General features: G+C 38.8%; 1 protein-coding gene across 1 annotated transcript; it reads right to left on the bottom strand.

Moving 5' to 3' along the window:
* Positions 1 to 1,881: 1,881 nt before the first annotated feature.
* Positions 1,882 to 24,885, bottom strand: rnf11b (ring finger protein 11b). Its single transcript, XM_042483871.1, has 3 exons — positions 24,323 to 24,885; positions 4,997 to 5,166; positions 1,882 to 2,946 (listed from the first exon to the last, which is right to left on the bottom strand). Exons 1-3 carry the CDS (start codon positions 24,443 to 24,445, stop codon positions 2,775 to 2,777), a joined length of 465 nt encoding a protein of 154 aa, XP_042339805.1. The 5' UTR covers positions 24,446 to 24,885; the 3' UTR covers positions 1,882 to 2,774.
* Between the last annotated feature and the right edge of the window lie 785 nt (positions 24,886 to 25,670).

Here is a 25,670-nt window from a genome sequence, read left to right as displayed (position 1 = left end):
TGTTAGCAAAATGTAGCTAACTATCTTTTATTTATTTATTTTTATTTAGCTAACTAGCTAGCTAATATATCAAGAATGGTTTGTCTAATGTCTGATCAACAACATCAACAGGTTTGCTTCCTCCTTATTTCTGTGGTGATGTTTAAGAGATTTGGGAAAGGTCAGATAGTTTGGTAGCTGATTTTTTTTAAGATGACATGAATTACTGGTAGCCATAAGGATAAAAGCTCACGTCCTTTGTTTATATTATTTCTGTATGTTGACTGCGTACCGCCCCGTAGCAACAAACAGAACTACTAGAGTAAATACAGACTAACTTTACTTTAGCACTATGGTCTGTATTCTTTTCAGATCCCCTGAAGGGTAAAAAGGGACACATGTCTTAATAAACACTGCAGCACCCAGCTAAGCAGAGCCAATATCGCAATGTTTCTTTATATCACGCTTGTCCGACTTAGCAACAGTAACTAAAGGGGGCGGGACTTAGGATCAGCCAATTCTCTATTGAGCAGCACCAGACTTTATACTAAATGATAATAGTTTGAGATTTACCTCTCTGGTTTCTGGCTTTGAGAAAGAGTAGCTCATGTTCAAAAATATTGATTGAACTTTTCTAGGCCATATATAAATATTTATATATATGTAACATAAAATAATTCTTAAGTTAGGTGGTATTCCCCTTTAACATATGCAAACACATTAAAAAAAACATCTATTGTTTAAATTCTGTCCTTGACTTGTCACCAGAATTACATGATTTGGACAAACAGGGGTGCCAAATTTGGAATTAATTCATAAAATTGTTTGGTTAATGTCACAAGTAATAAATTATTTTTCCACTCCTGGTCTACAGAGACGCGGCCTTCATTACAAATCAATGAAACGGTAATGAGAATGTAGGTAAAAGCAAATACTTTGACATAATTATTGAATGCATAAGGTCAACTCAGGTCACAAGTTTGATTAAGTGCAAATATTTCTGATTTATGTCACTAGTTTGTTAACTGGTCTGCTTGTGCTTTGGCCAATAATGTGAGATCTCACAGTGACTGAGGAAGTCATGAGAAGTTGATAGCCTGACAGCAAAAGTCTACCAGCTATCCATCATATTAATGACTAAAGCACACACACTGTAAAAACTGACAAGTTGATCTTACTCAAAATAATTTTGGAAAATGATTTCCTTGAAAAAGTCAATATAACTATTCATCTTAATTTAGGTTTACTTAATATCTAATTGTTAAGTTTACATAAAATTTGGTTGCATTTACTTAATTATGTGACGTTGTTGCAACTTCAAAAAGACAATTATTATGTTTTTCTTTCTATGTCAGTAAAACAAGTTAGTCTGATATGACTTTATCATCATGAAGAGGATTTTGCCAATGATGAAGTCAGGAGATCTGTGGATTCTGTGTTGTTAAAATGAAAATGCAAATATGATTGACTAGTTTGCAACTGGCAGAATACAGTTATACTGCACAACATACTAGGTTTACTTAAGTTGCTAAAACTTAGAAAGATTGATTTAATTTAACCTTTCATTTTTAAGATGCAACAACTTTCAGAAAACTGAATTATATTTAAACTGTAAAATATTACCTAATTTAATTTATATAAGACCAAATTTTAATTAACCTGAACAATGAGATGTAATGTTAACATAAATTAAGACTAATAGTTATATTTACTTACATTTTTCAAGGCAATCGGTTTCCTGGATTTTTTAAAGTAAAACATACTCACCAGACTTCAGAGTGTACTGTATTTTATCTTGCCATATTTGTGTTGTTGGTAAACGCTGATCCAACAAAGCCCTTATGCTGACTGACAAAACAAACACAGAACATTTTTCACAAAGCCACGGGACGATCCATCAACTCACTGACCAAAGGTATTTTTCTCATAAAAGATCTATACAGACAGAAAACTCCAGGCCCGAGTGCCTTGGGCCAGTGAAGGCCTGTGGTGTGTCTGCAGGATGTATCTGATTTTTGTAGTCTTCAGTCTCATGTCCAGCTCTAGCAGTCTTTAAATCACATATCTGCATCCGTAGCGTTTTTTGTAGCGGATATGACTCTGCAGTCTGCAACAGGCGTCTGTGTGGAGACAATTCAAGGCATCTGGCAGATCTTCTGAAGGGCGTTTCTCCTTTGTAGTTTGACATTATAGTAATCAGGCTTTAACACAATCTGCAGCCTGGTGATGGTGGTCAGATGTTCCTTTTCCTGTATTCTGTTCATTTAAATAAAGGAGTAAAGTAAATGATGGAAGGGTGACTGGGCACGGTTGTGTGTGTGTGTATAAAAGCGGATCTTGGAAAGATTTCTTAATCATACGGGTTAACTGTCATCCATTCCCCTTGACTTCCCTTTGCACTGCTATCCTCACATCCCTCATCGTCAGCTCCCGTCTGTCACTCTTCCCCTCGATCCAGCTCTTCCTGCTCGTCCTTAACATCAACGCTCTCTTCATTCCTCCAATCCTGTCCAGCAGGCCAACTGGGGAACTTGTGCAGCACACACATACACACATGCATGCTCACACACACATACACGGATACACACAGAGTTCAACCAAAATCTTTTACACTGTCACAGTTTTACAGCACCACCTTACTAATCCAGGATACAGGTCAGCAAGATGGAAGTTGTGTGTTTATCCATTTGTGTGCATATTATATGTGTGTGTGTGTGTGTGTGTGTGTGTGTGTGTGTGTGTGTGTCCAGTCTGGTCCACAGGTGTCTGTAGGCCTATGTGTGTGTGTGTTTGTGTCAGTTGGTCTCATAGGAGGAAAGCAGCGCGGCGTCCACAGGCTCCATGCAGGAGGGGCAGGTGAAGGATCTCATCAGCCAGTCGTCTATACAGTCCATGTGGTAGATGTGCATGCAGGGCAGGAACCGGATGGGGTCTCCGTACACAAAGTCCATCATACAGATGACGCACCTGTGTAGGCGAACACAGGTTCATTTTTTAGGGATTGGATACACACAGCACGGAAATGCAGAAAGATATTAAAGTTTTATAAAAAAGTAAAAACATTATTTTGCAGTTTGACACTACACAGGCTTTAATGGCTTACGATACATTATTCTATTTAAAGGTATACTACACAGGAATTATCAGTTACCGTTGGTTTTGGGTTTTTTTTTTTTATTTTCTCCACAAACATCTTTCTTACTGTTAAGAAGAAAAAAAACTGACATTGATGTCCCAGTGTGAGTGTTTTGCAGGCTTGCAAAACATCCTGGCGCCAACTATTGACTGGCGTTCATCAACCCCACTGGCGCTCCTGGTGCTGTATGAGCTCATCAGGGTCATACAGCATTAGAATATAATTGCAAACGCGGCTGTTTGTGGTTTCCCAGTTTAAAACATTTACATTTCACGAGTTAATTTATCCTTCTGTTTTCCTCTCGATGTTAGTGAAGTACTTTTTTCAAGGATCAAGTAAAAAAAAAAAAAGTCTTATTTTTGAGGTATTCCAGTACTTAAATTTAAAACATAGTGCTAAATTCAATTCGTGCACCTTATATGAACCCTGAGAAAGCCAACTCCAGCTTGGCATTTCACCATGCTATATTTGCTTTGGGTTTTTTTCGGAACTGTGTCCGTGATTTTCGTAGCTACTTCTTAAATGCTGGCACCTGGTTGCACCTTTGTATAAAGTCAGACCTCACCTGTGCTCTTTGCCCAGGAACATCCAGAACAAAGCAAAATAAAAATAAAATAAGAAAATACAAACAGAGGGCAGAGTCTCCACATTATCATTATTATTACACCACCACACACTTCTAGTGGGTCATACGTGATGAGTAAGATAACTTTGTATGAGTCTATAAGTCGGTTACTTTTTTTTAGGGGAAATCCTGCATAGTATATTTTTAAAATGTGAAGTACAGTGCAAGTTTGTGCAAAATACAAATACATTAGATTTAGCGATTAAATTCTCCATAGGTGTTACGGCTCTACTGGTTTTAACTGTTACCATTTGCAAACAAAACTTTTAACAAGTAAAAGACATGTACTTGATTTAAAAAATGTTAAAAATGATGAAATACATAAATGCTCAACATTTACAACCATGTGCAATTCTCTAAAATGCCACAATATCATAAAATTATTCAGCATGCATACCCATTTACCTCTGCATTATAGTGGTATATGCACACCAATAATGATAAAATAAGGACTAACATGACATATATATTATACGATATATATACTATATATATATATATTTAATATTTTTACTATTATTCTAACACATTATATTAAAATAGAAATATTTCAGAAACGTCACTGAAAACATTTTAATCCTGTTCTCTGACAGAGAAATTCTATTTAAAAATTGATGATGAGTCTTTTTCCCAGGTTGTAAAATACAGACCCTTCGGGTTGGTAGTTGGACCAAACCACCAACCAAAAGTGTCTGTAGTTGACAGCCAGAGCTGCAACAATTCATTGATTGATATATTAGTAAATCAAAATAAAATCAATGATCAAGTATTTGGATAACTTTGATTAATTTAATCATTTCAAGCAAAAATGTAAAACATTTTCTATTTACAGCTTTTTAAATGCAAACATTTGCTGCTGTTTCTTTTCTCATTAATGATACTGAATGAAGAGTATTTGGGATCTGGGCTGTTATTTGGACAAACAATTTGAAGACGTCACTTAATGCTCTGGCAAATTGTGATGAGCATTTTTCACAATTTTTTCACATTTTATTGAGTAAACAATTAATTTTTGACAAAATCGGCAGAATTAATTGATTATGAAAATAACTATCAGTTGCATTTCTATTGATGACCTGGAAATGGGATTTAACCGTATTTCTCCAGAATTGCAAAATGCACCTTCAAGGCATTTTTAAAGTCCTACAAACACGCTGCTTAAACACACACCACTGTGGTGTAGCGCTGTCTCTCCTAACGGTTTTACTGACTGTAACTCCCACTTCTGTCTCTGACCACCTGGCGTTTTTACTCACTCTCTGATCTTCTTTTCAGAGCCATCCCGTCCCGGGTCGTACACGCCCTTCGGGAGGTGCTGGATGAGTCCGATTCGCTGGGCAATGCGAACCTGCTCCTCCTCTGTCAGCTGAGTCGCCAGCCGGGCTTGGCTGGGAGTTGGGTGGTAGACAGGCACATGAATCTGTTCCTGCAAATAGTGAGGAAACCACATTAAAAAGTTAGACTCAACCGTCTGATGTGGAGGATTCACTAAGAAAATAATCATAAGTCACAATAACTTCCAGCTCACGAGCAAACTTTGATCTATTTCTCTGCAACTCTCACGCCACTGCTCCAAGACACTTGTAGTCAAGAATTTCTCAGTAAAAGTTTTTCTATGTTAAGAAGACTTTTTAGATATACTGCAATGAAAATAATATTCTTGTTTAATAAATCTCTCTGCACCGTAAAATCTACTGTTGTGAAAGGTTATTCTAAGAAAAGCAGAAGACGTTTTTGTTATCACTTTCGGTGGAAGTGAAGCTAAGTCAAGTTCTTAAACCACAAGTTTCTGCAGATTGTGTTTGATTGTAGCACAAAAATGTCATATAAAACGGGCATTTTGATACGGAGAGACGGAATAATGTCACTATCTCTACGTACAATAAATCTCTCACCCTGAAGAGCAGATTTCACTTTAGCGCAATACAAAATAAAAGCTAGTAAGTTGACTTTAAGAGTTTCACAATCAAACTCACATTCTTTGATTCAAAAAGAAGGCCTGCAGGACTTAAACTCTCACAATAGCAACTGTCAATAAGTGATGTAATCAAATATTAATTACAAGTTGTTACATTAGTTAGTTGTACAGTTGTACATGTAATATACATTAAATGTTGTGGGATTATGTTCGCAGGCAGTAGGTGGTGATGTTTCCCCATGCCTTGTGCAAACAGCAGCTGCAGCAGAGAGCAACACGGCTGTTTCTACCGGACCTGGCAAGAGGTGTTTTTAAACTTATACATAATTAAAAATAACCTTATCTGTGTGGCTTCATTGTTGATGTATTGCAGGCCTGATCTAAGAAATAATTTCACTCAATTTAATCACCATAGAAGTTTACAGTGTACAGTGTAATAAAAAATGAGCACTGGCAAAGCAGTTGTCCTGCAAGTCAACACCAATATAACCGAGAAGCCACTACAGACGGCTCATAGCAGGAAATATCTTTTCAGAGGGTGGAAAGTTGACGTTGCACCAAACTTCAAAGCATCCAAAACCTCTCTGTCCCTCTACACTTTGCCCTCAGTTTGATTCCGCTAAAACTGAATGTGAAAAGTGACATGTCGGTTGCCTTTCATTATGTCTGTCTGTAATCTTTTACATATGCATGTGCAAAAACCACATAAGTAGGAGTTTAAAGTGCCCTGAAAGTAACATCAAATCAAAATGACAAACAGGGTTTCACTATTGGACTGTTATGAGTCAAATAAACAAACGCTGGAAAAGTCCTAATATTAACACAACTAAGAAAAGCACTTTAATTTTTTTTTAAGGGAATGTAGAAGCAGAGAAAAAACAAAATAATAGCATATACCAGTGGTAATTATTACACTGAAAACTGAAATAATAGAAAATTAAGCAAACTTTTAGACGGAAAATTGCTGTTTTTATCTGTGTAATATGAGCCTAAACTGAATATCGTTGGGTTATGGACAGTTTTGAAATTCTGCCCAGGGAAATTGTAATGGACATTTTTTTAACTATAGCATTTTATTTCTATTTAACAAAATGTTTACTCGCATTTGAATTATACATAACTCCTTTTTTTTACATGGGAGATAAACTATTGACAGTTTGGCAAACACACATAAAAATGATAAATAATGACAACATATGCATCCACATAGAGATGAGTCTCAAAATAAATAAAAATACATTAAAAGAAACTAATGTAAGTTTTTGCCTCATTTAAATTTAAATCTGTACTGCACCTTATCACTTTGGCAATCCAATAACAGATTTAAAAACCTGTCTTTCTGAGTTTCGCTGTTATTTTATTATATTATTTTTTTAAGAAAGTACACTTTCATTACCCTGTTTTGCCGTCGTTGTAGGGTGGACATTGTCTTAACACAGAGAAAAAATGTAGTTGAGAAATTGACCTGCAGTCTGTTGACAGTGAAACTGTTAGTTGCATCTCTAAATAAGAAGTTGTTTCCCAAGTGACATACAGTATTTATTGGGAACATTAAAACAGCAAGACAATGAAAGCAGAGTTGTTTTTCTGTATGAACAGAGTGACACACGTAATCTGTGAAAAAAATAAAGTTTTTCAAGAAATGGCAATAATAAGACCTACTGATCCACAGTCTTAGCTTTTCTTTCTAGTGTAGTCCTCCTTTATATCACTGTTTTTATAAAGAGATTTAACAGTCAACTTTTACAATACTCATTAGCAAGTAGCAAGCATTTAGACGAGAGTTGGCGCACAAATATATATTTTTTGTTTCGGTTTTGTGCACCACCTCTGTCTGCAAGTATCTTCCTCTTCATTCAAACACAACTTTCTATTAATTCAGCTCTCTCACTTTGCGGTCGTTGACTATGCATCTTACCCCCTTCTCTTCCTCCCTCTATCCTCATACACACTCACTACAGTCGTCTGTGGTATAAGTACGAGTTCCTCTTCCTGTATGAGCCCGTGCTTCAGCCCACCAACTCTCTTCACCTCCTTCTCCAGCATGCCAAACCTTCATGTCAGGCAACTGAAGGGATCCCACAGCCAGGTCGTGGATTAGGCTAAATCCGCTCTAATGCCATTAAGTCAGCTCCTTCGTTAACCACCTGTATATCCACACTGCAGAGACGACCTTTTGACACAAGCACCGTACACTTGAATGAATGAGAGAAAACTCCACCTGCACTCTTTAATAAACATCTGTTAGACAAAATTAGGCTTTCTCTGTGTGTGCGTGTGTGTATATATTTATAAATACTGTGTGTATATATATATAGATATTGTTTTTTTCATTTACACTCTGCATTGTGCTCTATGTACTTCTTGGTTTTGTTGGATGAATGTTTAGTGACTGGTTACTTTTTCTGTTTTTTGTTTGTTTTTTTCTGCTTTTGTTATTGTTTGTGATAGTCAAGCTGATAAGGCGGGCCCATTTGTACAAAATTCTGGCTTGTTGAACTCTCCTAACACCATTTTTTTTCTTTGGTTTACTTTTATTCAACTGGATTTTATACAATTTTTAATTACCTTTTTTTCCAACTGAAAATAACATATGACTGGTTGTGATTTGAAGTGTCAAATGAGCACAAAAAGTTCATCCATAATTAGCATTTTTCATTTTTTTTCTCATTAGTGGACAAAATATTTTACATGTATGAAAGGGAGGTAACTCAGATGACTCTTATAATGTCCTTTTGCTGCTGCTGCTGGTCACGCGGCACATCCACACCATAAAGTTGCACTCAAACCTGTATAAATGTGAATTTCAATGTAAATATCAATATATATCTTGCACTCCAAACATTCTTGTATATAACTTTAATTCCATGGTTCTGTTTCTTGCACTGTTACACTGTTACTTGTGTTACTTGTTTTGTTTTGCACTGTAAGACTCGTACTTTTTATATTTTATATTTTATATTTGTATCTTCTATTTTATCTGTTTTCTTTTTCTATATTTATGTTGCACCAACCCACCAGAACAAATTCCTCGTATTGTGTTAACTATACCTGGCAATAAATCTTTTTCTGATTCTGATTCTGATTCTGATTTTATGCTTACATACAACTTGGTGGGAGCATCCTTGTACATCTATAGCCATTTACTGATTGTTAAATCATTTAAATGCTCAATGATAAATACTCTGCCATGCTGCCACAGAAAAATTAATAGCAATTTTATTCTCTTTTTCCATTTTTTTTCTTTAATGTATCAATCCACTGACTTTACACACCTAAGTCTTTTTAATCGTCATGAGGAGCACCACTATTGTTTAATGTCTTCTGCGGCTCTCAAGGGGCTTTCCAAAGTCTGAGATTATCTCAGGGTCGTTTTGAACACAAAGCGTGTGTTACAAACAAGTGGCAACCTTCAGTGCAGAAAAATGAAGTCAACACACAACTGCCAAAAACTGCGATTCCTAAAACAGCCACTTGAGGCTATAGCTCAAAAAGCAAGTCAGTCCCCATAGACCCACGTGTTAAAATGCCCAACTTTACAGCAGCAATGAACACGTTTACAGCCAGGTGCAATAAACTCTTTGGGGGTAGATTTTTAAAATCACCGGTTTACCTTTTAAGGCTTAAAATAACGCATTATTAAGGGTGAGGCTATTCCGAGTGACAGGCTGCTGGTGATGTCACTTCTGTTTCCAAAAATCCAAGATTGCAATGGCAAAAAATGTCAAACTCAAGGTTTCAAAATGGAGTCAACAAACCAGTGGGTGACATTACAGTGGCTATGCCCATTATTTCATTATACTCTATCTATGAGATACAAACTGAGGCGTTTCAAAATGTGGAAAATCATCAGGCATGAAAGGTCCAACAAACAATGCTAATGTAATAAGCTTGCATTATGGGAAAAGTATTAAAGTGTTTTTGGAGCTTGACCCACACTCGGGACTACTGGTCAGGACATCTCTGCCCCTGCTGCTTTGGTTTTGACAGCTCTTTTTAAAGCCTGTCTCTCAAAAAAAAAATTCCCTCAGCTTTAGGAAAATACGCTATTAAATTGCTGGAGAGCTCGACAAAGGCCATGACCAGACTGGCAGTAGAGTGGAGTAATGTGAATATGACTATATCATCTCCCTAAATGATTAAGTCAGACGACACTATCATCATCAAGCAGACAGATGTGACCTGAAAAAACAGATCTGTCATTACTGAAGTATCCAGAACAGAGTTTAAGGTGTAAGTGTCTACATTAGTGAGATATGAATGGATACAATAATGATATGATATGATATTTTAGCATTAGCAAGCATAATGGGCAGTCGTTCCATTTTAAACCTGAAAAGCTGCCTTTTTAATTTCGATGGATTTTGTAGAAAACATGCAGAGCACCAGTGACCAAGCTAGCTACAAGCAGTCAGCTCCTCAGCACCGCAGCATTTTAAACCATGAGTCGGCATAACTTTAGTCTAGGCTCTCTGCTGCTCCCCTGACAGCCACTCCTTTCGCCCATATCAAAAAGAGGCAGCAGCCAGGCAGCAGAAATAAAAGCTACAGACAGGGCCTCAGAGGGGGGCAGCAGCTGTGTGTGTGTGTGTGTGTGTGTGTGTGTTAGGACAGTTAACTGTGCAGCGGTCAGCAGTGTAATTGTTGTCATGCCTCTCCTTTGCTTCATACATGGCGTGTCAGCTGGGCTGTGACAACTGGTCATTATGTGACCTCAAGCTGACCAGAAGGACAACAATCAGAGATGGAGAGTGAGACAGAGGGAGCAGGCGAGGGTGAAAGGGGGACTAAGGGGGGAGCCAAAGTTCAGACCCCTGTTTCCTATGCCGAGTGAGCTGTAGGCTGCTGAGCCATGCACACAGCAGCAGACACTGTCAGCCTGCCAGGCCCAGACTGCTACTGGTGTCCAGGGAGGAAGGCGAGGACTGTACTGATAACAAGGAATGAAAGTGAATGCACAAAGTGAAAGTGAAAAACGCTAGCTCTTACATCATCCATCACTAACAGAAAGAAATTCAGAAACTAGAATTACTGCCTCACAGTTGTAAGCCTCTGCAAACCAGTCAAGCTGCAGTTACGGTTCTCATCCATGTCTGTTCATTTGCTGCTGACGTCAGGAGACAATGCTTCAAATATGGATGTTGGTACAAAACAAGCTTCATATTCTATTATGTGGAGGTTTCATAAAATCTTCAACACAGCAGCTGAGAAGACCTGTAAAATCATGACAGTTAGTCGTATTGCAACATTTTTGCAAAGCATTATCGTATCAGTGCACCGACGCCAAGTAAAGATTTTTTTCACACCACTAAATACAATTTGCTGGAATAAAAATGACTGAAATGAGATAAAAAGACTGAAAACTTTATCTTATTAGATAAAACAGATTTTGACAAAGTTTTCCTTTGGGGACATAATTAGCAATTAAGGAGAGGTAATTTATATTAGTATTGTCACAATATCATAACATGGGGCCTCTGGGGATTTCCAGCCCTAATGGACACCTAAGGTTAGTATCACTGGTTCAGTATCCGTCTCTCTTTCTACTCCTGGGCCCTATTTCAAAAAGCAGGATTAGTGGAAAACTCTGAGTATGTTAAGCCTAAAATGAGGAAAACTCTGAGTTTTCCATTTCACAAAGCCAGTTCAGCATCACCCTGAGTCAGTTACTATGGCAACATGCTCCGTGAAGCAAACCTGCTCGCTGGCAGGTTTGTTTGAAAGGAAGCAGAGACATGGCGGGTACTTTTCTCAATGAAATTGTGGACGTTGAGGCACAAATTAATTAAGGCTGCTGTGTCCGAAGAGGGTGATTAGACCCTGTTTGGATGCCCAATGGTTGCAGCAGGAGGATCTGTTTGAAAGATACTGTGTCATTTCACAGTCTGTCATTTATCTGAGTGATCTTCTCCACCCACATATATCAAATATTACACAGCAAGGATTTGCACTATTTTAAGAGGAAATAGCAAATCATATTACAATATATAAACATTATTCATACATAAAAAAATGTCTCTACACTTTCTATATATTAGACACAACGCAGGTAGCATTTTTCCACTGAAAAATAATTTCACAAAACGACTATGGTCACTGGTGAAATGATGTTCAGAATCCCGCTGATTTTTTTTTCACTGACTATTTGAAGACATTTATTGAACATTCACATATAGTCAATAATTTAACTGGTTTTGCTAAAGTGACACTTTCATTTTCTGTGCAAATGTGCAAATAAAGGCCTATAATCGTGTTGGAGAACTACATGGACAATTTCCAATTTAGAGCGTTAATCTGGTACGTCTTAAAGCAGTTATAAAATCCACACATCCAATAACAGGCGCTGTGTGTCTGATCCACTACACCACCGTCTCTTTACAGTAACACTGATGTCTTTGTCATGATTTATACTTTGTGCGTGTATGTGAGTATGCAAATGAGACTACAGTGAGAATAATTATTTTTTTTAATTTGAGATTGACAGCGTCGCCCTTCACAGTGTCCTGAAGCTTCTTGTTGGCAGCTGACAGCACGTAGAGCTCTCTTCAATCAAATATTAAGAAATATTACATGCTGTGAAATTATGCCTTTGTGTAGCTAATAACTGTGAAGAAATGTCTCGTCAATCTCTTTCTCCCTGCAACCGAACAAATCAGCAAAATGATCAAACAAACGTGTGATTTGTGACTCGCAGATGTTGCGATCGCATTTTAGGTGGTTGAAAAGAGGTCTATATTCATACTGAGTTAATATAGATACTGTATACTAGATATTCATAGTCTACTTAATATCAGACACTTTTAAACTAGAAAGTCGTGTCTTGGTTCTTTCTGGGAAATAAGACACACACACTGACTTGCCATCATTTTGTGAAAGTGATTAATGAGTGGACTTGATAAACTTTATAGTATTTAAAACTGACACATGAACGCACTCTGTCATCTTTTCCCACGCTATCTAACGTTTTTTAGCTGCAGCTGTCGTATTAGATTTTTTTTAAAGATATGTTCATGTTGCACATACGTGGTCATGAAAATTTCTAATTCAGTTGGGGTGAAATAAGTTGCTCTGCTTTGAACTCTGCTTCCTGCCAGTGTGAATCATGTTATCTGTGCTCCACTGATGATGGCTGTCTGCGCTCACCGTGAACACGCTTCCCTCAGGCTGAACATACTCAGAGCTGACTGATCTTATTCTGATCAGCTGTTACGGAACCGAAAACTCAGTTTCTCTGCTCAGGCTCAATCAACTCAGGGGTCGGGATTAGGGAGTTTGTTGAGCCTGCTCTCTGAAATAGGGCCCTGAGGTCTGGTGTTGAATACTAACCAGGAAAGTTCAGGCTGCCTGGACCTGCCCCTAGTTAGGCTGACATAGATTTAATCTGCCGGGGGACTTTCTATAATACACTGAGCTCCTTTTCCTTCTCTTACTCCTTCCATCTTAAAATGCTCAGTCGGTTTACTGCATTACGCTAACTACACTGCCTCTCCGGAGCCTTCATGCTCTCTTGTTTCCTAGTTTTCCCGGATCCTTGCTGCAACCTTGGCTGCGCTTGATCGTGGTGATAGCTGTGCTGGTGCTGTGGCCCTGCCGTTGGTCGAGCTCGTGCTGTGGCTGCACTGCCTTGGTTTTGCCACTGCTGTAGTCCTGTATGAAGCTACGTCTGTGTTGAGGGTCCTGGTTGCGCCGATGCTGTGATCGTCTTTGACGCAAAACTCTACTGCCATTATTATGAGCCACGCCTCCACTATAAGCATGGGACTTTTATCCACACCAACAATATTACCATAGAGTGCATTTAATAATTTTACACGTATCGTTATTGTAATATGACATGCGTCTGTTTCCATTATTGCTGTGCCTCTCTCCCCCTCTCTCTTTCTCTTTCCTTTTTGTCATGATTGTAATTCCGGTGTTATTTACGACATCTATTGCACATCTGTCCGTCCAGGAAGAGGGATCCCTCATCATCCTCTGCCCCTCTTCTTGAGGTTTCATCTTTTTTTTTCTCCTGTTATAGGGGTTCTTCTTCGGGAGTTTCTTAGGTGATGTGAAGGTCTAAGGGCAGAGGGATGTCGTACGTTGTAAAGCCCTCTGAGGCAAACCGTGTTTTGTAATAATAGGCTTTATAAATAAAATCGACTTGACTTGAAAGTTTTTTTGCAGAACATTATGGTGTCACAGAAAGTTGACTTGTTGATAGAAAATGTCATCACCTCATCATTTTTTCCTTTTAGTCAGCTGTGTGAGATTTTGTCTAATAATAAGCTTATGAATTCTTGAGTTATGGCCAAAAACATGTTTTACAAGGTCACAGCACGCACACACACACACACACACACATAGCCCAGATTTTGCCCCACTGCTGTACTTATGTGTATGTGTGTGCGGCCATGGAAAGGATGGGAAAATGGGTTAGAACCAGAACCATATCACCAACATCCCCGGTTCAGTTATCTCGGCAAAGTGCTGTTTTTTGGCATTCACACATGTATCTCATATGCTGATATAATCCACAATGTCACCACATTAAATAACCGCTCCAGACAGATTTTTCTAGTCACTGGAGAACAGTGGAGTACTAAAATCCTCCCAGGCTGCCAAATGGATGGATTCTGAAACTTGTTTTACGATCAAATGTCTCCCCAAATGGACTAAAAAGGATATAAGCATCACCAGAATGCCTATTCAAAGGGAAACAAAATCAGTGTTTTCCTCCTGTGCTTCCAAAGACTGGGTCACCTTGATGGCTATGTAAACTGTAACGTTCAAAAACATTATCTGTTGCATGCTTTTATATTCCAATAATATTACTGCTTTGTTTCCCCTCCAGCCATTATGTAGCATTCACAAAAATTGGTCCTGAGCTGGCTGACTGCTACAGTTGAGATGTATATGTGATTGTGTGCAAGAGGCTGCAGACAGCATGGAAGCATGATGACTAGGCAAAATTGCTGTTTTTAGCACATGGTTAGGGACATAATATTACAAATAAAAAATGCATTTCTATTCATTTTGTCTGCAAATCTTCTACATTTCAATCATATTCAGAACAGGAAATATCTACTTGCAAAATGTGTCTGTATCTTTTGTGCAACCTAAGTAGTGTCGAAATGCACTTAAAGGGAAGAAACAGCAGAAACATGAAGCGTTGCTGGGCTTTGAAATATTAGCCCTCGTTCTAGGGACTGCTGTGTAACAAAATCTTTGAACGAGACCTGCAGACACCTGCACACAATACAGGCAGGCGTGCACTCAGTTAATCGGACAAACTTGCACACACGCAACAATAACAATGAGAGGAGAAGAATGGACGTTTGCATCACAGGATGTGTTTGCTGATGTGATAACAGGGCAGGGTGACGGTAACTGTACGTGTGTGTCACATTACTTCACCAGCCTGGTAAGCAGGAAGTTAGGGCGTTGATGTCGCGTATATAAGACTATTAATCCTCGGATTTGTACATACACAAAGAGCTTTTGCTGTAACCACAAGAAAACTGTGGATGATAAACATTATGACAATATCTCAGTGGACAACGTAAATATAGGCATAACACAGCTAATGAAAAGTTATTTTTTTCTTACAATTTTACCAGCAGCCATAAGCTAATCATACCTGAGCTGCATCAGCCAATCAGAGCAAGTATCAGGGGAGTTATGACCGTTTGTACCACATTATATAGACCCTTTACGCTGCCTACTCCACACATTGATGATTACAAACATATTTTTGAGTTCAATTTCAAATCATTTTGAATAATATTTTTATTTTTGCCCCTCTTGTCTGCACTCTTTAATGGTGATTTTCTTTTCTTTTTTAATCATTTAGTTATTATTTTTACCTTTTATATCTTACCTGTCTTATTGTAAATATGTATCCTTTATTGTGTTGTTTTAATTGCTCTATAAAAGCACTTTTAATGGTCCTGTTATATGAAATGTGCTACACAATTAAAGCTGCCTTGCCTTATCCTTCCACTTTGTTATGCCACTGTGATATCATGCCTAAAATCACCTTGGCGCGTCTGATCAGGCTGCAATCTGCCAATCAAATGAAGATGAGAACTAAACTGTGAGTTTCAGAGAGCGAAACAGTTACTTGAAACATGCTCCTTGTTGAGTGCGCTCAGGAACAGCAACCCCAATGTGGCTGTGCGCAGCCCACAGACTATGTCACTGACCTGCAGTACAATGGCTTGTTTGTCAGCACCAACTACTCCACCGCCCCAGTGTCTCTGTTACCATATTAGGTCAAGACGGTAGGTAATCTGTCACAAGGGTCTCTCTGATGGAGTGTATCACTGCCTTACAAGGCTTAAAGTGATGAGGTGGTGAAGTCAGTGAAACTTAAGTTACAGTCATCTGCCCGACATTACTATTACTTTCATCTGAACACAATGAGGAAGTGACGCTCTTTTTCCTGCCAGTCCTGCAAATGAGCATTTGGATGGAGGCACCTGCAGACCACAAGAGCAAAAGTTTCAAAATGTGTTTTCACGTTCACTAATCCAAACACTTTCACTGGTGGTCGGGGTACCATACAGCGAGCCATCCGCTCACCTAAACATTTACACACACTCACGATTTGGATTTCGGTATATTATAATAGGCAACTTTAACTTCTACCAAAGTTTCAAAATACTTTCAAAATATTCTAAAGACGCTTTTTTGGCAACCCACAAGGCATTTCTTTTTTCCAGGTGTTATTGAAAAGTTGCATTTCTTGTTACTGTCTACACTCAAAATTGTGTTATTCGTAGCCTGCTGACGATGCTCTCACACCTGCAGTTCAGTTCATTTGGTCTACATCGAGGAAAGAAATGATACATTATTGCCTGACAGTTGTGGTCCTGTTTGTGTTTCTACTGACTTAACAGAAATGAACAATGAGTCGTAAACTTGAGGTCAAGTGGACTGACAGGCGAGTGAGTCATTTCCTCGACAGTTTAGGATGAAATCACTGACTGACGTCAGGTCAAGTTTATTTATGCTCCATCACAAAGAACTTAACAAAATAACTGATTAGGAGCATTATCAGTTGATACCACACATCATCCGTTAAGAATAAGTAACTGTGAGAAACAGTAATCCAGTTGTACCATATTACTGGTCATTGTTATTAATATATATGTCACTTATACAAATGTCTTATCGCTTCCTTCACAGCCAGAGGACAGCTTTAATAATAGCTGAATTTTTGGATTCACGCCAAAAGTCCACTTCAAAGCTGAAAAGACTCCTTTTCAGGCGGTCTCAGCTGGTTCTCCTATCCTCTCCCTCATCTCCACTCCAGGTTTGACAGCTAATTATAAACCACCACAAAAGCAAACTTCCTCTCCCCATTTCTTCTGACCAAGCTGGCTGAGCTCAAACCAAACTGCTGACTTCATCATGACGACGAGGCAGGTGGTTGACAGACTCTGTGCTACTCAATTGTGTGTGTATCTACTCAAGTCAGTGGTGTGCACTCCCTGGTCTACTAAACCATCACAGAGAAGGTTTGGCATTGTCTTTGAGCAGAGCAGCAGGCGCTTATTTGACGTGTTTTAGATCATTTCTTACCCTCTAGGCCTCATGTTCACACAAAAGTAAGAGAAACAGTGGAAAGAGGCTGAGGTGTATTAAGAAAGACTAAGTTCAGCTACACACACAAACACAGTGAATCTTTTAAAGTCTGCAAGGTGTTCCAGCCAATCAGGTTTGGCCATAAAGCTAGCTGACAGCAGCATAAAGGCCTTTGTGCCAGACTGAGTGATCAATAAAAACTCCTGTCACTGCTCCCATCTCTGGGGCTTTACGAGGGAGACGGGGGCATTACAAGCTACACCAGAGGTCTAACACACACACACACACTCCCTCCCTCTAAAATGCAACCACACCAGGGTGCCTTATCTCGCATACCCTGGCCCCACAATCATGAGTCAGCACTCGACTCACCAGCTGCTTTCCAAATCACCACACACAACGTGTTTTGAAGTAACACACACTCAGAACTGCAGCCTTCACAATATTAGGAGCACAAACAGAAGTGCACCTCCCTCTGCTTTCAAGCCTCGTCAGCTGATTCGAAATAAACATGAACACAACTCACACACACTCTCTCACTTTGAAATCATTTTGACAAGACATAAAATGGCCCACTAGCCTAAGTGGTTGGCGCAGAAGAGTGATCTCATCCACTTTAAGTCTTAGCTTTCAACATCCATCCATCTACCCGATGCAGACCAAAACCATATGGCAATGATACTCATACTTACAGAACTTCAGACTAAATTTGGCCCCCAATAGAGGGCCTGACGGCCCCCCAACCTTTTTCTACTTTACTATAAAAATAAAGTGACTCACACTGAGAATACTTCTAGTATACATCAGGTGCCAGAGTACATAAAAAAACAGCCTCAAAATAGAGCTTGTTTATCAAAACAGTGTCAGTGGAGGATCACCTGCACCCCCTAACAGAGGTCTTAGCTAAGCCCCCCCCCCATGTCCCAAAATCCTGGAAATGTGGCAAAATCCTGGAAATATCAAAAATTCCTTTAAAAAGTCCTAAAGTCTGAGAAAAGCCTAATACCCTTGAAATGTCCTAACAGAGATACTCTACTTACAGCCTTTAAGCCAAATCTACCCCCTGATAGCATGCCAGGTGGCACCCCAAAGTATTATCTAATTCACAATACTAATAAGGCGATTTACACGGGGAATTGTTTTTGTACTTTTAGTGCACATAAGGTATCAGAGTTCATATAATAGCGTCAAAATACTTTTTTAATCAAAAAAGTTCAAGCACCCCAACAAAGGTCCCAGCTAAGCCCCTTATGTCCTAAAATCCGAGAAACATTCTAAAATCCCAGAAATTACCTTAAAGCCGAGAAACATCCTAAAATCCGAGAACAGTCCTAAAATCCAAGAAATGTGTACGGGACGGCTGCAACTGGCCCCTGGCCTCCTGTCATTTTGCAAAAGTGGTTATAACTGATATTAAGCTATTTGCTAAACCAACAATATCAGTATTTTCTGATGAAATCATGTCAAACAAGTGTGTTGCAAGTCTCAAACAGTGGCTAACACACTTAAAAAAAAAAAAAAAAAAAAAAAAAAAAAGATTGGGCAGCATTTCTTTGTTCAACCTATGACTAAAGCTGGCACTGAACCTTGCAGATGCCAGACTGTGCAATGTCTCTTTTCAGCCAGGAAATTATTCAACAGCCCCAAATGCATTCTCTGTAGTCGCAGTCTCAACGCCAGATGCTGGAATTCACCCTCTGATTCACCACTGACTGTACATTCCCAGGAAACATGGTCTGATCAGTGTCATCGTGACAGACAAACTCAAACGGCAGCAGATGTTCAGAGCCCTCGGGGTGAGTGTCTGAAGAGCGGCATGCAGTGAAGCTATTCTACATGCACAGATAATATTCACTACATTAATATTTCAACAGTCATTCACTGCTTTCTTATGCATTGTCTGTCTAAATTTAGTCAACAATGTGATAAGTTGTAGGTTTTAAATGTGAGCCCGTGATGCGTGATACTCATCTATTTGATTTTTCCTGTAGTTTCTTGTCAGGAACGATTGTGACAGCAAAATCAGTAAAATCCAAATAACTTGGAAAGAAATCCTCTACATCAGCTCCCTGAAGGCCGAGGGATCTACCTCATTGCTGTTTCTCTCAGCTCAGCATTATCAAATGTTTGAGTCTGGATCTCACACAGTGCGGTTAAAAGGTATTTGCCCCCTTACTGATTTATTCTATTTTTGCATATTTGTCACACTTCACTGTCTCAGATCTCCAAACAAAATTAAATACTAGACGAAGAGTATTAATTAGCATTTTGATTACATAATCTACGTCAACATCTGCTTTTATCTACTAAGATTAGGTTTACAGTCTGTTCATCTCACTTCAGTCATTTTTATTGCAGCAAAACTCTAGTGGAATAAAAAAGCAATTGATTTATTGATTACAGTAGGCTACTCTAGTAGGTTATGTTTATTTTGTATTTGCAATATTAATACATTTTATAGTTTAAAAAAAAAAGGTACTTGGTGTCTGTGTATCAATACAATATCACCATGCTAAATATTACAATCAGATGCTGTATCGACGCCCCCCCACCAACTCTGTTTTTAAATGATTAATTAATTTAATGAGGGAAAACAGTTACCCATCACCAGCTGAAAAGTCACTGCCTTTTTAGCTACTCATTGAATTGAACTGAATTGATAATTGGGTTAAATCAGACTAGACATAATGCTGATTACTGCCGGCCCTGTTGGATCTAATAATCACTCAAATATGTAATATTAAATGTTGTATGAAGAGTTGAAACAATATGAAAAACAAACAACACTGCACTGTACGAAATCAGAAGTCTCCAGAATTTAGCACTAGCAATATAACTATTTTATTAATACAACATTCAGCAGTTACCACTTAAATCTGGACAGTGTTGTCACAGAGGCCTAAAACCATCAGTTCCCCCCGGTTAACACCGTTAGCTATGTCAGCACTGTTGCAGTTGTTAGCGTTGTTTATGGCGCTAACACTATTAGCTGCAAGCATAGATTTATAATAATACCTAGATCCCAGATGTCAAGATGGCACCTTTTCATTCTAATTGAGTTGCTCACCTGGCAAATATGCCAAAAAAGGTTTTAAGCTTTGGGGTTTACTTTGCAGTATACGGCCCACCTGAGCAGAATTTCTCGTGCTGGCCCTGCCCCTCGGCTCAAAGCCTGTGATGATGTCGCGGATATTTAAAGAGCTTTTCTCTGCTCCAAGAAAGGTTTTGAAATATTAAACTTCCATAGATAAAAAAAAAAAAATTTATTGAAAAATTGTATTTCCAGTGTTATGGATTGCTTTGTTATCATATTGAACTGACAGCTGATTTACAATGAAAAACTCTTTCATTCCCATTTGTGTGATGGATCCTCCTCTCCCTTGTTTGTTTTTTGGTCTGTTAAAACAATACCAGGGTTGGCTCTAAATACCAGTCTGTTTGCATTAATTATCTGTATTTTGGAGCTCATGTTGTCTTTATTTGGACTTCACTGTTCTGGCTTCATGTTATCACCATGACTAGCAAAAATCTCCCTTTGCTATGAAGGACAGTTCTCCAGCACAGTGCGAACACTGGCCTTTACGCGCAGATCCATACTCAACGCCAAATTCAATTCAAAGCCGAGTATAGTGGAGCCTTTAGTCCCCTTTTTAAAACACACAGCACTTTCAAAGTGTGTTAATCTGAACTGCAAGCACACACAAAAAATGTGTGCTGTGTTCTCAGGCTGGGTTCAGACGGTGAAGGTGCTGATTACTGCGGTCACCAGGGAGAAAGGAGCTGGCAGGTCTGAAAGAGCCTTTTATAAGAAGGTTTTAACTAGTTAGTTAACCCTCTTGTTGAACTCTGTCAGTATAAACAAACTGCAGAGACTTACTTAACACAACTGAAAGCTTAGTTTAAGCTCCTCCGAAGAAACTAAGCAATGTTTGTGTCGTTTGTTACACCACTACTCCTCTATGATACCAGAGCTGGCTGCGTTGGCCTAATTACACACTGTTGTTTGCCAGACTTGACATACTTGTGGCAACCTGGACATGGGTGCATAATAAGGACTCCTGGCCTCGTTCATGTATTATCTTTGACTGATGCTGATGCAGGCTGTCTGTCAGTGACATTTCACTGATAATAAATGACAAAGATCAATAAGAACTTGAACTATTACCAGGACGTTTGCTGCAATTGACCAACCCCAATTAATGCTTCTCTTATATTAGCATCAGGGTTCGACAGATTTTCAGCCGGGCTGATTATTGTGGGCGAGATTTAGCATTTTGCCGATTATCTGTATCTGCGTTTTATTTTAATGATAACCCATGAAATTTATTAATTAAAACGTTCAAAGTGTCAGCATAGGATGACATTTTACTTTGTAAAACCTCAGATAGCTACTTTAATTTCTTCTTCTTTTTTTTTAATTTAATTTTCAACATAATAAGTGATGAAAGACAACAAATGACTGCAGTCAAGAGGGAGTGAGATCAAAACAAACTCGTTACATGAGGTAAGATTACGTTATTTAGCCACTGAGCTCTTCTGTAGAAACGGCTGGTCATTTTTTGTGTTATTGTTCTGTAATAAAAAGTAAATATTTTTTGTTCTTGGTACTATGCCTGGAAACCAATAATATGTGGCCATTTTTACACAGAGATTGCTCTATAGGGCTATTACGAAGTCGATTCTTCAGCATCATGTCGCTCTAGTGTGTGATTTCTGACCGCATGTTGGAATCGCAGAATCGAAAAAGCCGTGACAGGCGCGATGTTTAACCCAACGGCGTCTGTCTCTAGGGTGACAAAAAACATATGCGCCTTTTGTGCTTTATAAACAACAGTAGTGGCATTAAGATCGCAATTACAATAATTTACATTTTCTGTTTTATGTGTCGGCTATATCGTCTTCTGCTCGGAGGGTAAGGAGCTCCCTGAGCTGAGCGTTTTCCCGATTTGCAGAAATTTACGCCCTCTGCACTTCCTCTTTGAGGTAGCTGCTAATTGCTAACAGCTACATTTGTAAAGAGAAAAACAAGTATTTTAAAAGTGCCATTAAAATCTAGTTTAACAGTTCTTACAGTCACATTTTGCTTTTCAAATTGCAGAGAACAGTAGACCGAGACGGTGAGGCAGATTTTTCACAATTATTCAAAATTTTTGTTGTAAATTGTTAGAGAACTAAGAAGCTTTTCACAATAAAAGCTCCCACGACCTGAGAGCTCATATCACCTTCAGTTTCCCATGCTGTTATAACACTTACCTACAGATAAGGCTTGGCTTAACCTACTACCAGGCAAACTCTCTGCCAAGGCCTGACATAACACATACCAGCCGCCTCTTAACATAGAAAAACACACAAGAGAGGGGTAACACCATGAATCATATTTACAGCTACAACACGCCCTGGTCTGTTTGCAGATGATCTAATTACGGAAATAAGGACACCAGACAAACAAAGTTGCTGCCCTGAAGGGGATCAGAGAAAGAAGCAGCTGAGAAAGTTATGAGACACTTTTACAAAACTCTCTATATAAATGGAGACTGATGTTTGTTTCAAGTCCATTAAAATAAATTCATACTGTTTAAGTGAAGCTGTAATAAATGTCTGCGTGTCTCAGTTTCTCTGTACTTGTATGTGCCACAGCTACAGCGTGTCTGAGTGAAGACTACAGTAAGGGATGATATTGTGCTGCTATCATATCAGCGACGGATGAATCCTAATATGACTTCAAGGAAATGGCAGATAGAGACGGGACCTTCAGATGTAACAAAGAGGATTAGTATCAAAGCCATGACGGGGTCAGTGGGGCTGGGCCAAGGGTGATGTTGGATCTGTAAACAGCTGATCCAGCTTCACTCACCGCTTGTCTAAGACCTTGGTGTCTTCTGCTTTTCTTTCGGCTACTGAGAGGCATTAATATAAGGATTGTTTGTTATTTATTTGGGAGTGTGCAAAATGGGGGATGCATGTCATATTTTTTTAAGCAATAAGGAGAGACTTACAGGGTTTCTGCACATTTTCGTGAACAAAATTTCAAACCGTTGACTTTTCAAGGCCCCATAATACTAATACTAATACTAATACTACTACTACTACTACTACTACTAATAATAATAATAATAAGTTCTTGTCCCTTGTGCTGTGTTTTTCAAACTTATAGATTCAAAATCTATGCAAACATAATCTCAGCTACCTGGCAGACATTAAGGGAGAGATGTAACGCTGGGAGAAAATGAAGAAACATACCTGATGGTAGACAAAACCTTATGTACTCGAGCAACTTTACATCGACAGCTACAGAAAATAAATTTGACTTTATGTTGCATTATTTGGAAGGATTTCTATGCAAGATTGCTGAAACAATTTCATTAGACATGAAAAAAACTGCCATGATTTTTTTCAAAACGTTTAGTGAGTTTAATTAATTCCATCACTTTTCCAGGCCAGGAAAACAGAACTGGGAAAATCAGTGGCTTTCCCAGGTTTTCCCAGACCGTGGAATCGCTACCGTCAGAAAAAAAAAGAAATTAAATCAAAGCTTAAAATTGTGAAAAAAACAAACAAACCTTTATTTTTATTTTTAAAAAAATAAAAGTTAATAAAAAATTGTAACATCATTTAAATATGAAATCAATTATATAGTTTTTCTCTACCATTTTTTCTATACATTTTCCCTTGCTTTTGAAAAATATTTTTTTATATCTATATGTAATTTCTTGAAATTTTCTTACCAGGTTGCTCAATGCATTTCCCCCATGTGACAGTGATGTGACACCAGGTTTTAAAGATTTGGCATTCAAACCTTATAAAGGTAAGTTTTTGAAACATAACAACTACTTAATGTTGGAGGGACGGTCATAATTCACTAAAGTCACTGGTGGAGCCTCAAAGAAAATATCTGTAGCTTTTGGGAAGGTCAAAGTCATACTACAGCCACCCTCCATCTCTAATAAATAAAGAACAGTCCCTAAACTGGGCCAGACCTGCCACATATCACACACATCATCTCAACTTTAGATATGTAATGCGTATGGCTAAACTCAAGACAAAAACACACTGGCTAGCTGGTGATGTTTTGGTCCAGACAGTTGGGCAAAGTTACCTGATAGGGGGGCGGCGGCTCCAGGTCGGGGTCAGCACCGTCCCCGTAGCTGGCCCGGTCCGATTGCGATTCATGTAGCAAAGAAATGTCATCCGAGGTCGGAGATTTCAGACAGTTGCCCATCTCCTTCCTGATCGGTCAAACTCTCCCCTCTCTCGGTGTCGCTTCGCTAACGTTGGTCAGCGGGATTTCACGGGTTACAGCAAATGTCAGCAGACGCGAAGACGTCGAGAAGGCGTTTCTCCATGCACAGCTGATGAATCTCCTCTCCCAGACGACGGGAGGGCTGCGCGGCTCAACAACAACAAAACATCCCCTCAGCTAGTAGCTAGCTACACAAAGAACTAGCTTGCACAGAGAGCTAGCACTCGCAGGGAAACATCTACTCTGTTTGCCGAAATATCCCGACTGAAGCAGCCTCACGCAGTTTAATATTAGCGGATGTAGAGCAGAGATGAAAATATGAACATCTTTCATTTAAATCGACAAACCTTGCCGTAGTTTTCCAGACTGGAGCCTCCCTGGATGTCAGGGACTTTCCAGTTGGCAGCTGCTGAACAACGACAAAGGTACCGATGTAGCAACACGAAGCCCCGCCCCGCCAGACAAGGAACCAATGAGCTTCAATCTATATCCAGGAAGCCATTGCTGACAGCCAATCAGATTCATCATGACAACATTGCCCTTAACACAAAACTTAACACGGAGCTGAAATCGCTATATGAGTCTTTGTAGTTGCAATTTCAGTACAATTTTGCTATTATCAGTACTGATACCGAAACATTACACAATTGTACGTGCTTCGTATAGTCAATACAAGTCCCCTTTGATTATCTTTAGTTAAATATGATGCGATTCCAGTGTCATTGTGTGCTTATCCCTGGCTGCTATTGCCTTGCTTGTCAGCAAAAAAGGTTTTTCTGTATTATGTCAATGTGTAAAAAAAACATTTTGAAAATGCAATAGTCAGGCCATGAAACTTGTGGCACTTATATCAAATTATGATTTAATCTAATCCCCTGTCTGTTGTCTATGTGTGGTATTTATGTATGGTTTTTTTTTTTTACTCCTGTCTTTTTTCTTTTATTTATTTTTTGTTAGTCAATAAACATAGACAAAATTATTCTTTATGCCCTAAGATAGTTGCACTTTATGTTTAGGGAGTGGAACCTATTTTCTTTGGCAAACTGGACTGTACAGATGAGGATATGTTTATGTAAAATATGTAAATATTGTAAATATTTTTTTCTTTTTAAAAAAACATTAGATAACTTAACTGCAGAAATACTCAACTTACAGTCCTCAGGCCAAATCTGGCCCCTGATAGCATGCCAGGTGGCCCAATATC

Source organism: Plectropomus leopardus, chromosome 3 (genome assembly GCF_008729295.1).
Source record: "Plectropomus leopardus isolate mb chromosome 3, YSFRI_Pleo_2.0, whole genome shotgun sequence".
NCBI classification, from domain to species: domain Eukaryota; kingdom Metazoa; phylum Chordata; class Actinopteri; order Perciformes; family Serranidae; genus Plectropomus; species Plectropomus leopardus.
Note: the sequence above shows the minus strand (reverse complement) of the source record. Positions and strands in the feature narration are given on the sequence as shown.

Bases quoted from the DNA above. Each gene is read 5' to 3' on its own strand.
- rnf11b (XM_042483871.1), bottom strand. From the start codon at position 24,445: ATGGGCAACTGTCTGAAATCTCCGACCTCGGATGACATTTCTTTGCTA. The intron at 5,167-24,322 runs GTAACTTTGCCC...CACTATTTGCAG, and splicing joins AGCCGCCGCCCCCCTATCAG to GAACAGATTCATGTGCCTGT. The intron at 2,947-4,996 runs GTGAGTAAAAAC...TCGCCTACACAG, and splicing joins TCTGAAAAGAAGATCAGAGA to GTGCGTCATCTGTATGATGG.